Source organism: Callorhinus ursinus, unplaced genomic scaffold (assembly GCF_003265705.2).
Source record: "Callorhinus ursinus isolate GAN/ISIS: 27379988/994484 unplaced genomic scaffold, GSC_fseal_2.0 scaffold14, whole genome shotgun sequence".
NCBI classification, from domain to species: domain Eukaryota; kingdom Metazoa; phylum Chordata; class Mammalia; order Carnivora; family Otariidae; genus Callorhinus; species Callorhinus ursinus.
This window is the reverse complement of record NW_027397076.1, coordinates 19,905,777-19,924,284: the sequence shown is the minus strand read 5'-3', so window position 1 is coordinate 19,924,284 and position 18,508 is coordinate 19,905,777. Positions and strand designations below refer to the sequence as shown.

At 36.4% G+C, this 18,508-nt stretch overlaps 2 protein-coding genes across 13 annotated transcripts in view; one reads left to right on the top strand and one right to left on the bottom strand.

Annotated features, from left to right (window-relative positions):
* RLIG1 (RNA 5'-phosphate and 3'-OH ligase 1) overlaps positions 1 to 18,508 on the top strand; it is a 32,704-nt gene that overhangs the window by 3,285 nt on the left and 10,911 nt on the right. For 4 of the 5 annotated variants that reach the window (XM_073900558.1, XM_025881243.2, XM_025881241.2 and 1 more), the window contains exons 3-7: positions 2,721 to 2,816; positions 3,717 to 3,833; positions 5,113 to 5,310; positions 6,318 to 6,487; positions 7,741 to 7,829. In XM_073900558.1, the coding sequence (XP_073756659.1) occupies positions 2,721 to 2,816; positions 3,717 to 3,833; positions 5,113 to 5,310; positions 6,318 to 6,487; positions 7,741 to 7,829 (670 nt within the window). Of the gene's footprint in view, positions 1 to 2,720; positions 2,817 to 3,716; positions 3,834 to 5,112; positions 5,311 to 6,317; positions 6,488 to 7,740; positions 9,632 to 18,508 lie in introns of those variants that run through there. The other variant, XM_025881240.2, reaches the window with a different exon arrangement.
* Positions 8,646 to 18,508, bottom strand: part of CEP290 (centrosomal protein 290) — an 84,631-nt gene continuing 74,768 nt past the window's right edge. For all 8 annotated transcript variants that reach the window (XM_073900536.1, XM_073900538.1, XM_073900540.1 and 5 more), the window contains 6 exons: positions 17,874 to 18,046; positions 14,933 to 15,074; positions 13,752 to 13,825; positions 13,073 to 13,167; positions 9,818 to 9,897; positions 8,646 to 8,876 (listed from right to left, as the gene is read on the bottom strand). In XM_073900536.1, the coding sequence (XP_073756637.1) occupies positions 8,646 to 8,876; positions 9,818 to 9,897; positions 13,073 to 13,167; positions 13,752 to 13,825; positions 14,933 to 15,074; positions 17,874 to 18,046 (795 nt within the window). The remainder of the gene's footprint in view (positions 8,877 to 9,817; positions 9,898 to 13,072; positions 13,168 to 13,751; positions 13,826 to 14,932; positions 15,075 to 17,873; positions 18,047 to 18,508) is intronic.

Here is an 18,508-nt window from a genome sequence, read left to right as displayed (position 1 = left end):
ACAAACTATATATATCTGAAGTAGGGCATTTACCCTTCATAAACCCTTGGCAACCTAAGTATAAGAGCAAAATGATAAAGTCCCAGTTGTTATACTTACTTATTATTATCATTGTATCTTTCTCGGGGGAGGAAAGGAAGGTAATTAACATTTGCTTAATACTCATTCAAGGCAGGCCGTATGGTAAATGCTTATCATGTTATCTCTAATTTGTATAGTAAGCCTCTCCATTTCACACATAAGGAAACTGAGCCTCAGAGAACTTAAATAATTTGTCCAAGACCATATAATTAATGAATGGCTGAACTGGTAATAGAACCTATGTTTGAACCTAAAACTTGCTCTTATTTCACCGATTCCAGTGCTGACTCCATAGTTTTTATTACTATTGTCAGTATCTCTAATTTATTTCAATTTAATGCACTTTAAGAGTTAGAAACTAAAATAGAAATTGTCAGTTAAGGAAAAAAAAATGTATTGAGAAGAGAGAAATAATCTTTGATTTCGTTTTACCTCTTAATTTCAGCAAGAGAAACAGAACAGTTGAATGAATGCAAATTAGACATATTCCTGGTATCAGGAAATCTTTTCTGAAATGCATTTTTTTCATTTTGAATTGTGATTAACATACACTTAACATGATTTACCATCTTAACCATTTTTAAGTGTACGGTTCATCGTTATGCTCCTATCACCACCATCTATCTCCAGAACTCTTCATCTTGCAAAATTAAAACTCAGTACCCATTAAATAATTCACCATTCCCCCTCCTCCAGCCCTTGACAACCATATTCTACTTTGTCTCTATGGTTTTGGCTATTCTAGATACCTCATATATGTGGAGTCATATGGTATTTTCTTTTTATGACAAGCTTATTTCATGTAGCATAGTGTCCTCAGTGTTCATCCATGCTGTAGTACCTGCAAAATTCCCTCCCCCTTTTTTTTTTTAAAGATTTTATTTATTTGACAGAGAGAGACACAGCGAGAGAGGGAACACAGCAGGGGGAGTGGGAGAGGGAGAAGCAGGCTTCCCGCCGAGCGGGGAGCCCGATGCGGGGCTTGATCCTAGGACCCTGGGACCGTGACCTGAGCCAAAGGCAGATGCTTAATGACTCAGCCACCCAGGCACCCCAAATTCCCTTCCTTTTTATGAGTAACATTTCATTGTGTGTATGTTTGTTGTACAAATCACATTAATTTTATGTCTATACCACGTAGTTTTATGTACATACCATTCATCCATCAGTGTACAGTTGGACTTCTTCCACCTTTTGGCTGTTGTAAACAATGCTGCTATGAGCACGGTGAACAAATAACCTCGTGGAGGTCCTGCTTTCAGTTCTTTTGGGCATATATCCAGAAGTGGAGTTGTTGGGTCATATAGTAATTCTATTTTTAATATTTTGAGGAGCTGCCATACTATTTTCCACAGCAGCTACACGATTTACCAACAGTGCACAAGTGTTCCAGTTTCTCTGCATCCTCACCAACACTTTTTTGTTTGTTTGATAGTAGCTATTTTAATGGGTATAAGTGAAATGAATTTTTGTACTTACTAGTAAAAAGAACAAAAGGTCCAGAACCAGAAATGACAGAATATAATTTTAATCTTGTTCTTCATATTACTTATTGGGATAGTTAATAAGTAATACAGAATGTCTAACCAAAATGTCTAACCAAACTATAATCAGTAATTTTAAAATCTCATATATTTGAAGAAACTAAAAGATTTTTCAGGCTTTTATATTTATATTAAGAAACTTAAATGTGCACCATTATGTGTGATCATGTATAATAGTGGCAGATAAACATGATTGGATTGCTAAAGAAAACTTACAGGATCCAAAATGATGGTGCTTGCAAATCCACAGTTTATTACAGGATATAAAGGATACACAGTATTAGCAAGGGCATTGAATGTAAGGATGTACACAGCCGCAAAGGGTCCGTGAGTCCAGGTGAAAGCACCTATTGTTACCCCCTTGTACCCCTCAGCCCCCAAGGTCCTGGGCAGGACACACTTTGTCAAATCAGGAACCACTGATGTATGCAGGGAACACCTTGGAGACAGAATCCAAAATGGAGTGTCAGCTGGGGATTTTTATATTCTGCTGGTCACAGAGACATCTTCCTGCTAAGTAACCAGCCTCAACAGCAGAGCCCTCCAGGAGTCTCACTGACACCAGGTATAAGATTCATTAGTCTTACTGTTATCAGTAAAGAATGCAGGCACACTGCGCTGAAACCTCACAGATCCATGATTACAGATCATCACTAATAACTTGACCAGGGATCAGAGCTGTGCAAAACAGCTCAGCCTAATTCCACATTTTTGGGAACTAACCCTTACAATTATGTTTCAGGAAAAGTGTGACTACAGTTATGTGGATATATTTCCATTTAGTACAGAGGTAGCTTCAGTTTCTCATAAGTGCTCGTTGTCAATAAAATATGGCTGCAGAATGTCCTTATGAAAGGGTCACATACTTACTTTTTATCTCATCCTCATCATTCTTTAACCAGACTTAAGTCTTCTTACAGCATCAGGTTCTGCTGGGTAAGATGTGTTTGTTAGAATGCATCTTCTAGGGTTGCTGCTTTTAGGAAAGATGACCCTATTATTTATTGAAAAAACTTTTATACTAAATTGTCTTTCAAGATAAGTTTTATTGTTCGGTTCTTAAACTTTTCTTTTCCCTTTTATTATTTTTTTTAGGTCAGCCATACCTTTGGGCTCGGCTAGATAGAAAACCTAACAAACTAGCTGAGAAAAAATTTAAAAATTATCTACAATCAAAACAAAACTCAAAAGGTTAGTGGGCCTTTTTGTTTTTTTTAGCTTTTTATGATTTAAGTAACCTGCAATTTTTGGCTTATTTCTTGCTGTGGTGGTATTTTTGTACATTATATCCTTACAATTTAAGTACTTAGGGGAAAGAAGAAAATTATAATTGAGTATCTTTGTATGTAAAAGAATATTCTTGAAAAGTATTTTAAATCATTTTCTTAACATTTTTATAACTCATTAGACTATGTTGATTTTATTAAAACATACAAATTACTACATGTATACTGTAATGAGCAACACATTTTGGTTTTGTTGCCTAAGAGACAAATCTGTAATTTTATAAGTCAGGCACAAAAATAACAAAAAGGATTGTCAGTATGTTTAAACATTAAAATGCCTCTAAATATTATATAAGCAGATATATACATTAATCATTGTATATCCACTCTTTCATTTATATATTTATAGTGCATTAAAAATTCATCGTAAATCTACACATACCTGGCACATTGGCTCCTTTAGACTTTTATCCACTAATAGAGTGGTGGGTTCAAAATTGAAAAAATTTTTTAAAAAGATTTTATTTGACAGCAAGTGAGCACAAGCAGGGGGAGTGGCAGGCAGAGGGAGAGGGAGAAGCAGGCTTCCCGCCAAGCAGAGCACCCGATGTGGGGCTCAATCACAGGACCCTGGGATCATGACCTGAGCTGAAGGCAAACACTTAAAAACGGCTGAGCCACCGAGGTGCCCCCAAAATTGAAAATTTGAAGTGCTAATACCCTGAGAAGTGCAGTCACATCATGGTAATGGAGAATAATTGTATAATACCTAATATCATGGCGTTTATTAGCTGTTCCCACATTGAATTTGTTCTTTTATATTTTTTAAAGTATCACCACATATAAAATTATTTAACTCTTTTAGAATTTTTTTGGAATGTTGAGGAGGACTTCAAACCTGTTCCAGAGTGCTGGATACCAGCGAAGGAAATAGAACAATTAAATGGGAATCCAATGCCTGATGAAAATGGACACATTCCTGGTATCATGAAAACTTTTCTAAAATGCATAAGGAGTTTTTCTGGGAATGGGAAAATTTTTGCAAAAGTGTGCTGAGTAGAATGATATCCCAGATTATGGTTCAGTTCAGCAGGCGTGTCTTGAATACCCTAATGTGTAGAGTACTCTTAGGTCCTAGTAACACAAAAATGAAGATTAGAACCTTATCCTCCATGATCTTTTAGACACTAGGGGAAATCCATCAATATTGTTATGATTTAAGAACTAAAAGGAAGGTATACAAAGGGTATAGTTAGAGAAAAGAGGAAGAATTCTCGTGAGCCTGTGATAGAGGAGGCTTCTAAGTGGAGAGGACATCTGTACTGAAGCTTAAGAACCAGGAAGTTAGCTGGCAAGGACGAGGGAAGGTCAGCTTAGGCAAACTCCCATGAAGAGGAGTGATACGGAGTCATGGGAATTTTATGTGACACTTCTCTGTGGCTGGAATGTTTAGGGTGTATGACATTGGAGGACACTTATAAAAGTTGAGGCTGGAGATGTAGAATGGGCTCAGATCTTAAAGGGGTTTATATTCCATTTAGAGGATTCTGAGGTTCATTGTAAAGATTATTAAGCAGGAGTACAGCAGAACTAAATTTAAATTTTTGAAGTAAGATTATGATAAAAGTGGGGTGGGTTTTCCTGGAGACTAATGGACCAGAAAAGAGGTTTTTACAGTTAACCTGAATATTGAAGGTCAAAGATATTATGGTCACAGTGGCATATGTGTCCTAGTTTTCGTTTGTTTGATAAAGAATTGTCCACATGCGGGAACCTATTCTGGTAACAAGTTAGGAGAGGAATAGCAATAACCTTCAATACGTGTGGAATTAATACATTGTTTAGCAAATATTGCAACAGTACAATAAATTGTAGAAAACTTACTGTATAGGTCTATTGTCCCTGAAACTGGAGAGACAGTAGAGAGAAAACTTAAAGAAATGAAAAAAGGGTTTTAATGCTCTGTTTTAGAATGGTATTCAATTCATACTGAAAATTTTCTGGAAAGGAATGCTGAGTGCTCTATAGTGAATCATCAAGCAGGTTAATTCATCAACAGAATAAAAAACCTTAGGATTAAAAGAATGATTAGGATTAAAAAAGTAGTAAAACTGCTAACACTTCCACCGATTTAAAAAAAAGTGTATCTATGGGTGATAAACATCCAGAAAACATGGAAAATTTGTAACAAATATAAAAATTGCTTCAAGTCTCAATCCAAAGAAAAGCAGTGTCATGACAGTTTTTCCTTTACATGATAGGTTGGGTACCAGTGGAGAAACACAACAAACAGTACTGTTGGCATTCCTCTGTAGTTAATTATGAATTCGAAGTTGCCCTGATACTGCAGCAGCATCCTGATGATCCTGGGCTTCTGGAAATTAGTGCAGTGCCGCTCTCAGATCTCCTAGAGCAAACACTAGAACTTATAGGAACAAATATTAATGGAAACCCGTATGGTGAGTAAAGCCTTTTTCCTGTTTGGTTACAGTAACTGTATTTATAAAGAGAACTTCCTACGTTCAACTTAAAACACATAAAGAAATGACTAATTTGAGCTAAATAGCTTCCTAGAATTATAGCCATTTCTATTTATGTCCACGGAGAAATTTATGCATGACTCTAACCATTTTATTAATCCAAAAAGTTGATTTTAGCCTTTCATTCTTTTGTGTAATAACATTGTAGAACTAGGTATGAAAGGGAATTACTCAAGGGTAACTTTTTTTGCTTTTTAAAATTTAGGTGAAATGAGTTGAATGAAAATCCTGTGTTTTTCATGGTTAGGTAATTAGTTTAGCATTAATTAACAGCTAAGAGTAAATTAAGTAAAGAATTGACCATGAATCGAGTATCAAAATCTGTACTATGGTGAACTGAGTACAGGTCCAGAGGGCACTGTGGAGAACATTGTTGACAGGGGGATGGAGACAGACCCAAGAACATTAAAGCTGGAATAGCAAAATCCTGTATAGGGATCAGAAGCAGACTGATTGGCAGGTGGAAAGAAGAGTAATTACACAAGTTATCAGAGATATAGAGTGGCTGTTTGGCAAACATTGAATGATAGTTGAACTTGGCTAGTAGTATAGAGCAGGGGTTGGAGGACTTTCTCTGTACAAGTCCAGATAGTAAGTATTTAGGTTTTATAGGCCATAAACAGTACTTAAAAGAATGGATATAGCTGCGTTGAAACTACAAAAACAAGCATCTGGTTGGATTTAGCCCATGGGTCATAGTTTGCCGACCCTTGGTATAGATTATATGAAGGTGAAATTTATATTTAATAGGGTAAGGTGGCAATTTTGAATGAGATCACTTATGGTATATCTCTCCTAGGAAACCAACTAAACTTTTTGGTAAATTTATTTCTAAATGTTTTAAAAGGCCTTTTTATTTGGAGAAGTAAATTTTCTCAATTCTTTTTGAAACCTTTGTATGGCTAATGGAAATTTTTAACATTTAGGGCTAGGAAGCAAGAAGTATCCATTACATCTTCTTATACCACATGGGGCATTTCAAATCAGAAATCTACCTACCTTGAAGCACAACGATCTGTTATCCTGGTTTGAAGGTTGCAGAGAGGGTAAAATTGAAGGAATAGTATGGCATTGTAACGATGGCTGTTTAATCAAGGTAATGACAGAAAGTAGCTTGTGGGATGTTGTCTTACTTCCTGAAACGAGGTAGAAGTGGCACTAGAATATTCTCTACAGATTGCAGTAATTCTAATGTGTTGTAAATAAATTTAATTTCCTCATCTCACAGGCCACCATTCTTTATATAATAGTGTTTCCCAATGTGTATTCATTCTCTGGGGCATTGGTTTTCCTAGATGTGCGTCAGAATTAAAGTGATGAAAATGTCTGGAAAAACTGCACATTACGTACTGCCTTCTTGAAAATTGATGTTGCAAATGAATGCCCTCTGAGATAATCCGTACCAACTTAGGTTAACTCAGCATTTCCCAAACTTGTTTGATTATAGAATTTGAGTTAAAAGTGCCAAGGTAACAGTTAATATTTACAGAATGAACTTTTCTACTTTATGCCCTTTCTGTCTCTTGGACTTGTCTGTTTGATTTCTCAAAGGTTTCTGAAATTAGTAATGTTCAGAACTGGACCTAGTCATATCCACCCGACTCCCAACAATTCAAAAACTGAAATATTTTTAACCCCTCTCTCCATTACTTCACAAAGATTCTGATCTCTTGAATCTGTACTTCTCCCCAACCAGTTGGCAGTTAATTTTCATTTTAATTGAAGCCAAGATTCATGCTTGACCTAGTTTATCACCCTCTTAAAGGTTATCTTCCAATCTTATCCCTGTTCTGTCCATTTTTCACCGTAAGTGAAAATGTTAACTTTGCTGCATAAAACTGCTTAGTGACATTAAGATTATTCATGATCTGACCCTTGCTTCACTTTCCGGAACTGCGGTACACCCCCGTCTGCCAAATATACCCACACGGTGTATGTTCTAACCGTGCTCATGTAATTGCAATCAGAGCAAAAAGCACCGTTCTGTCATGTGATACTTAGAATGCCTCCCCACCCATATTTTTTAATTGGCTAGCTTCTGTACTCAGCAACAGACTACTCATTAAATTTTTATGGAGCCCCTCAATATGTTCCTGGCATGTTTCCAGGTACTGGAAATACAGAATCAACAAAATATTTCTGCCTTCATGAAGCTCACATTCTAATGGGGAAGATAGACAATAACAAGTAAATATGTAATATGTCAGGAGGAGAACAGGTATGAAAAAAAAAAGGGTAAGATAAAGTGGAGCCTTAAATAGTGCTTGGCAGATGGTAGGCCTTCAAAATAAATACTTAAAGAGTGAATGAAGATAAAAAAGTCTAAAGCTAATAACTTTCTCTTTTCAGGTTCATCGCCATCATCTTGGTTTATGCTGGCCAATACCAGATACTTATATGAATTCAAAACCAGTTATCATCAACATGAACCCGAACAAGTATGACCATGCCTTTGATACTAAGTGTTTGTTTAGTCTCTTTTCAAAAATAGATAATCAGAAATTTGGTAGACTCAAAGATATAATACTTGATGTATAAACTAGAAATGCAATTTAGAACCAGCTTTACTGTTATCTTTGAATCTTGAATATTCTACCACATGTCGAAGGTAAAAAAAATCTCAAGGTTCCATGTCTAATAGAGCAATATGTCTTCTGGCATTTGAAGACATGAATTTCCCAGTTGCAAAGGTCTATTCAAAATTTTATTTAGAACCAGCAAATGAATTTCAACCACTAGACTTAAAAATGTAATGTAATAATAAGCTCCCTACCTTGTACAAAAGTTGGATAAAGACAGCAGTTAAACCAACAGTTCTGGATCAGTAACTTTAAAAATTAAATAGTTCAAGATGAATTTATTCTAAACACTTAATAAAACATATGGCTGTAATCTCATAACATGTTTATGTACATGTACATATATATAAAACTTGAGTCTTAATACACATACAAATAAGTATAAAACCCCAATTTTAAATGTTAAGTTATTAAAGCTCACTCTATACTCTTTAAAGAACAAACATTATGTATACAAAATTCATCAGTTTATTTGATAGTCATAACTTACTCTGAAAATCAAAAATACACTTTTATGTTTAAAATTTCATATAATTATATTTACTAAAACTTAAATTTAGTAAAGGTACAGGGTATGAAGAAGGAAATCATGTAGGTCTGAGACCTGCTTGATTTACAGATGGAGTTTTAACTTATAAAGTTAATAGTTAGGTAAAACTACAGGTAGAGGTGTCCTTAATAAATGGGGAGATCAGCAGGACTTTCCTCTTCATCTTCAAACTGTTCAGAAGCAGCAACAGGACTACTTAATTCAACTCCATATTGTTCAGAAAGTTTTTTTAACTTTTCTTCTAAGAGAATACTCTTTTTCACTTCTTCTTTATAATTATACTTCAGATCTTCAATTTCTTCAAAAAATGAAGGATCAAAGTTTTCCAGTTCTTTTTGCAGCTTTTTTATTTCCTCCTAATAGAAACATGGTATCTTTGAAAGGTATGTAGGAATACAATATATTCTTTAGATTTGAACTAAAAAGAGACTTAATTACAAACATAAAATCCAAAGTAACCCGAATAATCTAATATACTTATATACTATAGAGGCAGAAGTATTTTCTTAGAAAGGAAGGTTTCATTGTACAGCGTAACTAACTTAGCTAGTAAGTTAAATTATTTGTTCTGTAAGTTATGTCCTAGTTTTTGACTAAAATTTATCAGTTCTTAAACGGGTAGGGGAGGGGCGGCATTTAATCTTCCTCCAAAAGTATATCAGATACTCTCATTGAGGAAATCAAAAAGACTTGGCTATTCACAACACAAGTTATTTTGGTTAAGATTCTTTGGTTTAGGCTTCATTTATATTTTCTTTACAAATACCTATTTTTTTTAAGTGAATAATAATCAACTTCTTATAAATATATTTATAATAGGGAAACTCTAGGACTTCTACCTGGCTAAAGAGGCATCTGGTGAAGAGACAATTTGAACTTTAGAATAGCTAGTGATCACTAGTTAATTCTTCAACTTATGCTCTTTTCTGTTTATAGATTCTTTGAGAGATATAAAGCATGGCAAATACCTTTCTTTAATAAAGGGAGCTATTCCCAAAAAGAACTTCAAAAGGAAATAAAAGACATTATTCCCAATGTCACCCAAAACTTAATATTAAAATAATGAGCTACATTTGTTAAGAATCAAAAAATAAATTTCTCTTTAATCCTGTTTTGTCTGTTTTTTTGTAGCTCTCGTTTGCTATTTTTAACACAGATGAATGTAATGAATTCTGTGATATTAAGGTCAAATGTAACTCCAGGAATTTTTAGGATACATACTTAAAACTCAAAGATGGTGTTCATAAAAGTTGTTTTTAACAGTTTTCACAAAACATTTATAATTAGATAAAATTACCTTCAAATGCTGCTTTTCTAAATCTGAGGTTTTGAGCTGTGTCTCTAAATCTTTTACCTTTTCCTTTAGTTGATCAGGATCTGCCAAAAAAGTTATAAAAATCAGATTCTGCTTTTCCCCACTCTAACAAAGGATTTGTTTCAGAGAATAAGTAGAAAGCTTAAGAAACTAGAGCCTAGAATATACGGCATTTTACTGCTGAAACACTTTCCGGGCTGTGAATACTGTAATGCTATCTCTATTAGGTATTGTAGTTCCATAGCAGACCAAGAGAAAAGGCACCTGCTGGGTATTAGAAGTGTAGAATCCAGTTAATTTTTTACATGAAAGAAATTATTTTCCAGAGAAAAATTCTAAAGCCAGGAAGCATTGTTAGGTACTAAAAGGATAACAAAAGAATAAGTAGACTGTTAGGTAAGGGGCTACAGCCAGAGCTGGCCAACAGCTCCTGGTCCCCAACAGTATTGGCTGTTCCATGTAGGTCACTACACATTTACTGTGTAATTACTACGTGAAAAACACACCAGGCAGGGTGCATAATACAAAGACGAATAAATCCTAATACTACGGTCAGATACCATTAAGTACACAAATAGAGCACAAGGGCTTTAATTTACTGGATCCTTAACCACCCCTCTCACCTGGAGTTAACATCTCTCCAGTTTTATAATGAGAATCAATGAACAAATGGGATTTTTTATTTAATTGCCATATTTGCTAGAAACATTTTCTTCAAACAACATATAATGTGTCCTGTCATATTTTGTAGCCATTGAAGGGTAAAATTTTAAAAGTAATGCTAAAGTTTGAGAAAATAATGGGCCGCAAGACACATTTTGATGAATGAGACAGGAAGGTTTCTGTTCTATTAAGGTTCCCTTGATATGGTCCCCTAATTATAAGTTGGAGACCAGAAATATTTTCCTCATCCTTTCCTTTGGGAATAGTCAACAGAACCCATCTTCCTTTGGAAAACAGAGCAAAATCATACTTTTCGAAACTTCCCTCACCTTTGTAGAAAGTGCTAATGATTTTTTATAAATCTGGTTCTTAATCACTGTAATGCTATATTGAGTTGATTGCCTTAATCAAAGGGATGCTATATGTTACACAGATTTGTAATGAAATAGTGCAGTAAAAATGATTATTATGTACAGCACTTTCCCAAAGTTAGCTTAATGGTATTTGATTGCATGATCGAAGTGGCAGATTCTGTTTCAAAGGATTATACCAATTTATGCCTGAACAAACTTTGTTTGATACAGCTTTTTCAATATTCTGCCACAGTCTTTTTGCTACTTTGTATTTAAATAGTGCTTTAGAATTGCCAAGACAGTTTTGGTTTGATTTTGAACCTTAACAGTCTTTGAAATATGGTAGGTATCCTTAATCTCCTTTAAATGATGAAGAATACAGGGTTCTGAAATTCCCTCTCAGGAAACAGGTTTCTTAGAAAGAACGAACTTGCCACACGTCAACAGCATCAACAGGCCTTTGGGAGTGTGCTTGTCTGGTACCCCAAGCTGGCTGCTCTAAGAGCTACTGTTGAGAGAGATTTACATGACTGTTTTAGTCACCAAAAGGTAGCTAAGGCATTTCCGTGGTCAAAAGCAGGGAATGGTGAGGAGCTTTGGAGTTCCACAGATTTAGGTTTCATCCTGCCTCTCTTTACTTCCTAGCTGTTGTGACCTTGTTACTGAACGTCTTTAAGGTGAAGATCATAGGTAAAATGGAGACAGTAGTACCCACCAAACAGTGCTTTAAGAGTTAAATTATAAAATGCTGGGGTCAGGGGAGAAAAAAATTATAAAATGCTTGTAAAGCACTTAGCATAGTGTCTGGTACAACTCATACATGATCGCTTTAATACAAAGTAGCAGAAAGAATATGTGGTAGGATACTGAAAAAGCTGTATGAAATAGTCAAAGATTGTTCAGGTATAAATTGATATAGTCCTTTGGAATAGAATTTGCCATTTCCATCATCGCACTATGAAATATACATAACAAATGATTCTTGCTGTTAACAGTGATGTTCTCAAAAGTCAACCCGAACAATGGATTCGTGAATGTTGAACGATTCATTGCTCTTAGGGAAAACATTACACATACACATACTCCTATCTCACATACAGTGTGATTTTAAATCCTGGAAACAATTCACCCTGGTAGATTCTATTTTCTTTGTTTTATAAAAGAGAAAACAAAGTTCAGAAGTGTCAAGTGATTCTCCTGAGGCCCCACTCGTGTCAGAGCTGGGATTTAAACCCAGTCCAACTGGCCCCAGAAACAGCTTCTTGCCCTGTGCTGCACTCCCTTGTATGGCCTCCATCCTCTGGTCATCTGTATGAGAGAGCTGCAGTAATGCAGAGCCTCACCTTGTTGGATCTCATCTGGAACATGGTGGGTCAGAACTTAAATTTTTCACTGCTGTGTGTATCTGCAAAAGCACCAGGAGTACTGGTTTTGGGGTTACAAGTAAATTTTAGTGAGTGGCTGAATTTACAAATACCCTGAAAATAATGAGGATCAACTTAATTATGTATGTATACATAAGTATACATAATGCATATATGTACATATGCATACATATGCACCAAGTAATACAATGATTAATTACTTCTGAATGGAAGCATGTAGAGCACTAGACTGTTTTACTTTGTAAAAGGGAAGAAGAATGCAGACAATGTTTACTATATGTAGTTTTAAAGTTAATAACGAGGATAGGGGCGCCTGGGTGGCTCAGTCAGTTAAGCATCTGACTTCGGCTCAGGTCATGATCCCAGGGTCCTGGGATCGAGCCCCTGCAACGGGCTCCCCGCTCAGCAGGGAGTCTTCTCGCTCTCTCTCTGCCCCTCCTGCTCTCTTTCTCTCTCAAACAAATTAATAAAATCTTAAAAAAAATAACAAGAGGACAATAACATTTAGAAGATAACGTTCATGTTCAGAGGGCTTAAAAGGGTCTACTTAGAAACTGGAAACCACAGACCTAGCACATTGCTTAGCACTGTGTCATGATTAAATGTAACACCCATACGGAACATAAAAAGAAAAACACCTGAGTACCTGCTGTTACAAACAACTCAAGAGGACTCAATGGGAACATGACTGTTGCATGAAGGAAAGAGCTCTGAAAACCTATCAGGGATCTGATTTTATAGGAAGACAATCATCAGAAATCTGAATAAATAAAAAAGGCAAACCCTAATTCAAAAACTTGGGTTAGCTAACACATTAGAAGTAGAAAATACTTTACCAGATACAGTGCTTTGAGCTCCACTTTGGTCTTTGTTAACTTCTAACTGATGGATTAATTCTGCTTTTTCTTTTTCCAGCTGACTATTAGCTAATCTAGAACATAATGATTATGTGTTAAAACAACAAAAAACAGATACTGCTTCACAAAATATATGGGTATTTCTTATGAACTTTGTAATACAAATTGCTTAGAACTTGCTGATAATTTATAAAGGTAAACATTTATTCATTTACTCTCACTGTTGCAATGCTACCATTCTCAAACTGAGTTCAGAGAATGAAAATTCTTCAGGATTCTGAAAAGTCTGACCTGATGTCATTTTAAAGACTTTTCCTATTGGAGGAACCTCATGAGAGTATTCTGCACAGAATTTTGGAAGTAAATTTTTTTCTTGTCTTTCATTAATATTTGCCTCTGGGAAACTAAGGTTTAACACATTCTATACTATTAAGAAGGTTTAAATTAGAAGCTTGAGACTTTCATTAGGATCTGGTTTACCCTTTTTTCAGTATCTATTATGTAAGAGAGTAATTGGCATTAAAAGGATGAAATAAGACTGATAAACTTGTTAGGCCGCAAGGTTGAAAAATCTTAATCTCTAGATGTAGCAAACCTGGTTATATTAAAAAAAAAATTTTTTTTTTTTTTAAGATAGATTTATGAACAGACAATGTACCTTAGAACTTGAAGTTCCCGCTGAAGGCTCTGCTCTGTCTCAGCTCCTTCAGGAACATGTTTGAGAATCTCAATCTTTGGGCACAATAAAAAGAAGACAAAGTCTGACATGGAAATATGTTTTATAAAGATACACATTTTCAGTAAAGCGTATTAAAAGCTGGGTTTTCAAAAGCACGTAAGATATGAGTACATATCTATCATGTTCTAGTCACTATTCATTCAATAATTTACTGAGTGCTGCATGCCAGGCTTTGTCCTAGGGCACAGGGAACACAGTGATGGCAAAATCTCTCCTGGCATGTTCCTATGGTCCTTATGTACTTAGTGGGGGAGGAGACAAAGACACATAGTAAGCATCTCATGTGATAACAGGGCCAGATGGAAGGAAGGGCTATCAAGAAAAATAACTCAGGGTAAGAGGATGGAGAGTCATGGAAGGTGGTAGAGGGTTAAGGAAGTTCTGAGGAGCCCCCGTTTAAGCAGAGACATAGGGAGTGAGCTATGAGAATATTTGGGTGGAGAGTGTTTTAGACAAGAGGAACAAGTCCAAGATTCTGAAGCTTGGGTTTGGCCTGTTCAAAGGACTGAAAGAAGGTCCATGTGGCTAGAATACTGTGAATGAGGGGAAAGTAAAGATGAGGCTAGAAAGGAAACCAGATGCCAGACCATGTAGGTCCTTACAGCCTATGAAAAGTACTTTAGAATTTTATTCTGGGGTAATGAGGAACCACTGGAAGACTCTGAGGATAGGATGCTGTGATTTTCTTTATGCTTAGAAGGATGACTCAGCAGCTATGTGGAGAATACATCAGGGATAGGGAGAAGGAAAAACAAGGGAAGAATGGAAGCAGGGAGACCAGTTAGGAAATTACTGGAATAGTTCAGGTGTGAGAGAATAGCTCAGACTAGACGGACAGTGTGGGAGGTGCTGAAACATCAGATTTGGGATATATTTGGAAATATAGAGCTGATGTGATTTAATGAAAAAGATAATAGGGTAAGAAAGATAAAGAATTGATAATCCAAGGGTTTTGGCTTAAATGGTTGAATGGTGATGCCATTCACTCTGATGGGCCTTTTAGGGAAGGAATTATCAAGGAATTATCTACAAAAGACAATGCCAAGGAGTGGCTTGATATATAATAAGTTTATTTTCTCATGGAAAGAAAAATTACTTGCCTGTTGCTCGAGGTCTTCCGTGTATTTCTTAGCTTTTTGTTCCCTCTCTGTTGCTTGCCTTACAAGCTGTTTAAGATCAGTAAGGCTTTGGGTTTTTTTGGCAATATCAGTCTCCAGTTCTTTCAACTTGGTTTCGTACATTCTAAAAGTGAAGGGAAAAAATAGTGTAGACATGGAAAATAATTTCTCTCATTTAAAAGCCAATTCGAGTTACTGCACTAAAATAACTATCTTATACGGTTTCCTCTAGTCAAATTCTACGTATTTAGCATTAGGTGACAACAAGGGATAAGTATCCCTAATTAACAGGCCAATTAAAATAGAGGATTTAGGGGCACCTGGGTGGCTCAGTCATTAAGCGTCTGCCTTTGGCTCAAGTCATGGTCCCAGGGTCCTGGGATCGAGCCCCGCATCGGGCTCCCTGCTCCACGAGAAGCCTGCTTCTCCCTCTCCCACTTCCCCTGCCTGTGTTCCCTCTCTTGCTGTATCTCTCTCTGTCAAATAAATAAATAAAATCTTAAAAAAAAAAGAGGATTTAGGTGTTTCCCAAGGTTATAAACAAGGATGGAGCCTGAATTTGGCCCCTATCAAAAAGAGTAAAATTAGTATCTTTTTCAGTCAGAGAACAAAAAAATAGTGCAATTCATCCAATAGAATATCAAATTCTGTATTATTGGGTACTCTTAGAGATATATTTAAAGATCACAAATTAAAACATTTCATATATACATCATGTATACACACACAGAAGTATACAAAAAAAAAAGTATCCAGGTAGAACAAAACCAAAAGGACACTATTGGGAGAAGAAAAAATGTGCAAAAGCATGGGTGAAAAAAATGGCATATGACATAAAAATCTGAATAGATTTGTAACTTTTAAAGAAATGACCAACAGTTCAAAAACAAACAAAAACCCAGACTCCAAAAGAAATTTTTAAAACATAAAGCCAAAATGATTTTATAAGCATATCATTCCACCTTAAAGGGAGACAATGCTTATAATATTCAAACTTCCCCAGAGACAAGAAGAAGAATGCTTTGGCAACAAAACCAGGTAAGGACAAGACAAGGAAGAGAAATTATTATTTCAATACTTTCAAAGTTTTTGATAACTCTTAGAACCTATGATTAGAAAGGAACGTTCTTAATCTGACAGACTGTCCACCAGAGAGGTCCAATACCAGAAGCTTACTCCTACAATTCTCTGCTCGAATGCCCCACCCAGAGGGGCCTTCTCTGATCACCCCACATAAAATAGTGCTAGCACCCCCAGCCTGTCTCAGCAGTCAGCGTAAGGCGTGAGAAGAATAGATGTCATTAGTGTGTTGAGTAAATAACAGAGCGACTCTTAGTTCAGCATGTGGAAGACCTCATGTGTCAACGGGTCCCAAAGAGATTGCTAAACCACTTTACTGAGGTGGGTGTACAATGCCAGCGGCAGATCTCAGCAAGTTTTTTGTTGTTGTTTTGTTGTTTTTTTTTTTTTTTTTGGAGTTAGGGAGGCTTGAGGCCAAGGATCAGATTTAGCCTTCACTCTGTCAAGTGGGTTCTACAAGGACTTTGTAACTTTTTCAAAAGGGTTTACCGAAGGCCTACCCTATGCCCAGTTACCTGTTCAGTTCTCAGATTAAGAACACACAAATTATGTAAAAGGCAAAGTCATCTTCAGTTATGGTTAAATATTAACCCTCTCAAATGTTCATAAACTTATAAACCCTTTTCACGTTAATCTTTTCTGTAGCTTCTCAGAGCCCTTTTTGAAAAAAAAGAACAGGGATGATCATCTCCATAAATTAAAAAACAAAACAAAACAAAACAAAAAACACTTGAGCTCACAGAAGAGGTGTAATTTACTTCAGGTCACAGTGAGACTTAAGTATTTCTAAAGCTATGGAAACCACCTGGCACCACGGGAATGAGGCAAAGTAGGCCATGTGAGGTACATCTAACATGAAGCAGAGACTCTGGCATGTAGCATGAACTGCGAAGTAAATCTCAAACTAACTCAAAATCCTTTCTGAGTCTACATGTGATTGTAGAAGGAAATAGAGGACAATCAAGCAGTCCACTGATGGAGTTGCTGGTTGAGAGCCTCTGTTGGGCTCCAAGCAGACAAGAGAGACCCCTTTTCCCTGATATTATCACGTATTATTTCATTTAAGCCTCACACTAGCTGTCTGAGTTAAGAGAGAGCTAGAGGAGGGAGGCGTGGACTCTGAGTACTCTCAGTATGGTGTTAGGACAGGGACCAAGGACCCTTCTCTAGGACAGCCTGGCCATCTGGGCTGCCTTCTAATCTGCCTGCATAACCTTCCTCCTTGGACTTGGTGGACGGGGAAGTACAGTGCAGCAGACCTGGCATGGGGCTTTGCGCTCAGCAGGGAGTTTGCTTGGGATTCTCTCTTCCTCTGCCCCTCCTCCTGCTCATGCACATGGGCTCTCTCACTAAAAGAAATAATCTTAAAAAAATAAACCTCCAAAATTGCAGCATAGCTCAGATCTAGTATGCCACAAGTTGTGACAAGACAGCTAAACTATTCCTGGCTTATACTTGAGGTAGAAAATGAATGTAATACAGAAGTTGAGTCGTAGCGGGAGAAAAGCAGCACCCAGGAGAAGCTGGGCACCATTGCTCTCGGCTCGTAGATGTCAGCTGCTTCGTGATGCCCACCCAGCTCACCCTTAACACCCTGGGCCCAGCCCCAGCTCTGCTCTTGCCTATGCACTGCTGCCCAAACTAGTTCAGAATTTGAAGGAAGAAAAAACACTTTTTTTCCTGTCCTGGCACTGCCAAAAAGTATCATGTTAAAGCAAACCACCAAACAGTTCATCAAGGAAAGAACTAAGTTAATCAGCGTAATGTCATATGCTTTTAGAACAATAATGACAGCATTAGAACTGATTAAACTTTATGCAAGATTTAAACTATTTGTTCCTACCTTGTAACAACAATTGATTTCCAGCTTTTGCTGTCAGCACCTTCAAGCTGTGGGCCTCTACTCTCTGCCAAGTGTAATCTCTTACCAGTCTCTTCTAGTTGAACTGTCATCTTCTCATTTAATATCTCTAAATTATTCTTAGCTATCCGCAATTTTTCTGCAGCTTCAGTCTCCTATCATTAAAGACGAATTAGTACAGGATGACAAAGCAATACTGTTCTCATAGATGGAATATATTCAAAATCACCACTACAAATTAGAAAACAAAAGTAACCTGGCAGTCTAAATGCTGATTAAAATTCCAATAAAAATCCAATGTTTTCTTTATAACAGCAATATGATCATAATAATTAGGACAACAGATCATGTAAACGAGGTTAGAAAAAATACATTGCAAGTATTTTACTCTAGTGGTTACTTTCCATTTGTCATCTTTGTAGTATTCATGGATAATGGGATAGTTTATGTCTTAATACACTTAGAAGATGTTTTGCTTTGACCAATACTTGAGAGACCTAGCTATGAGCATCAACTATGTGTAAGTACCATGAATTATTTCCACTGTTGAACATCCATTCAAAGCACACTGCACTCTTGTCTCACAGTATATTCCGATACTATTCTAACTAGTTTAA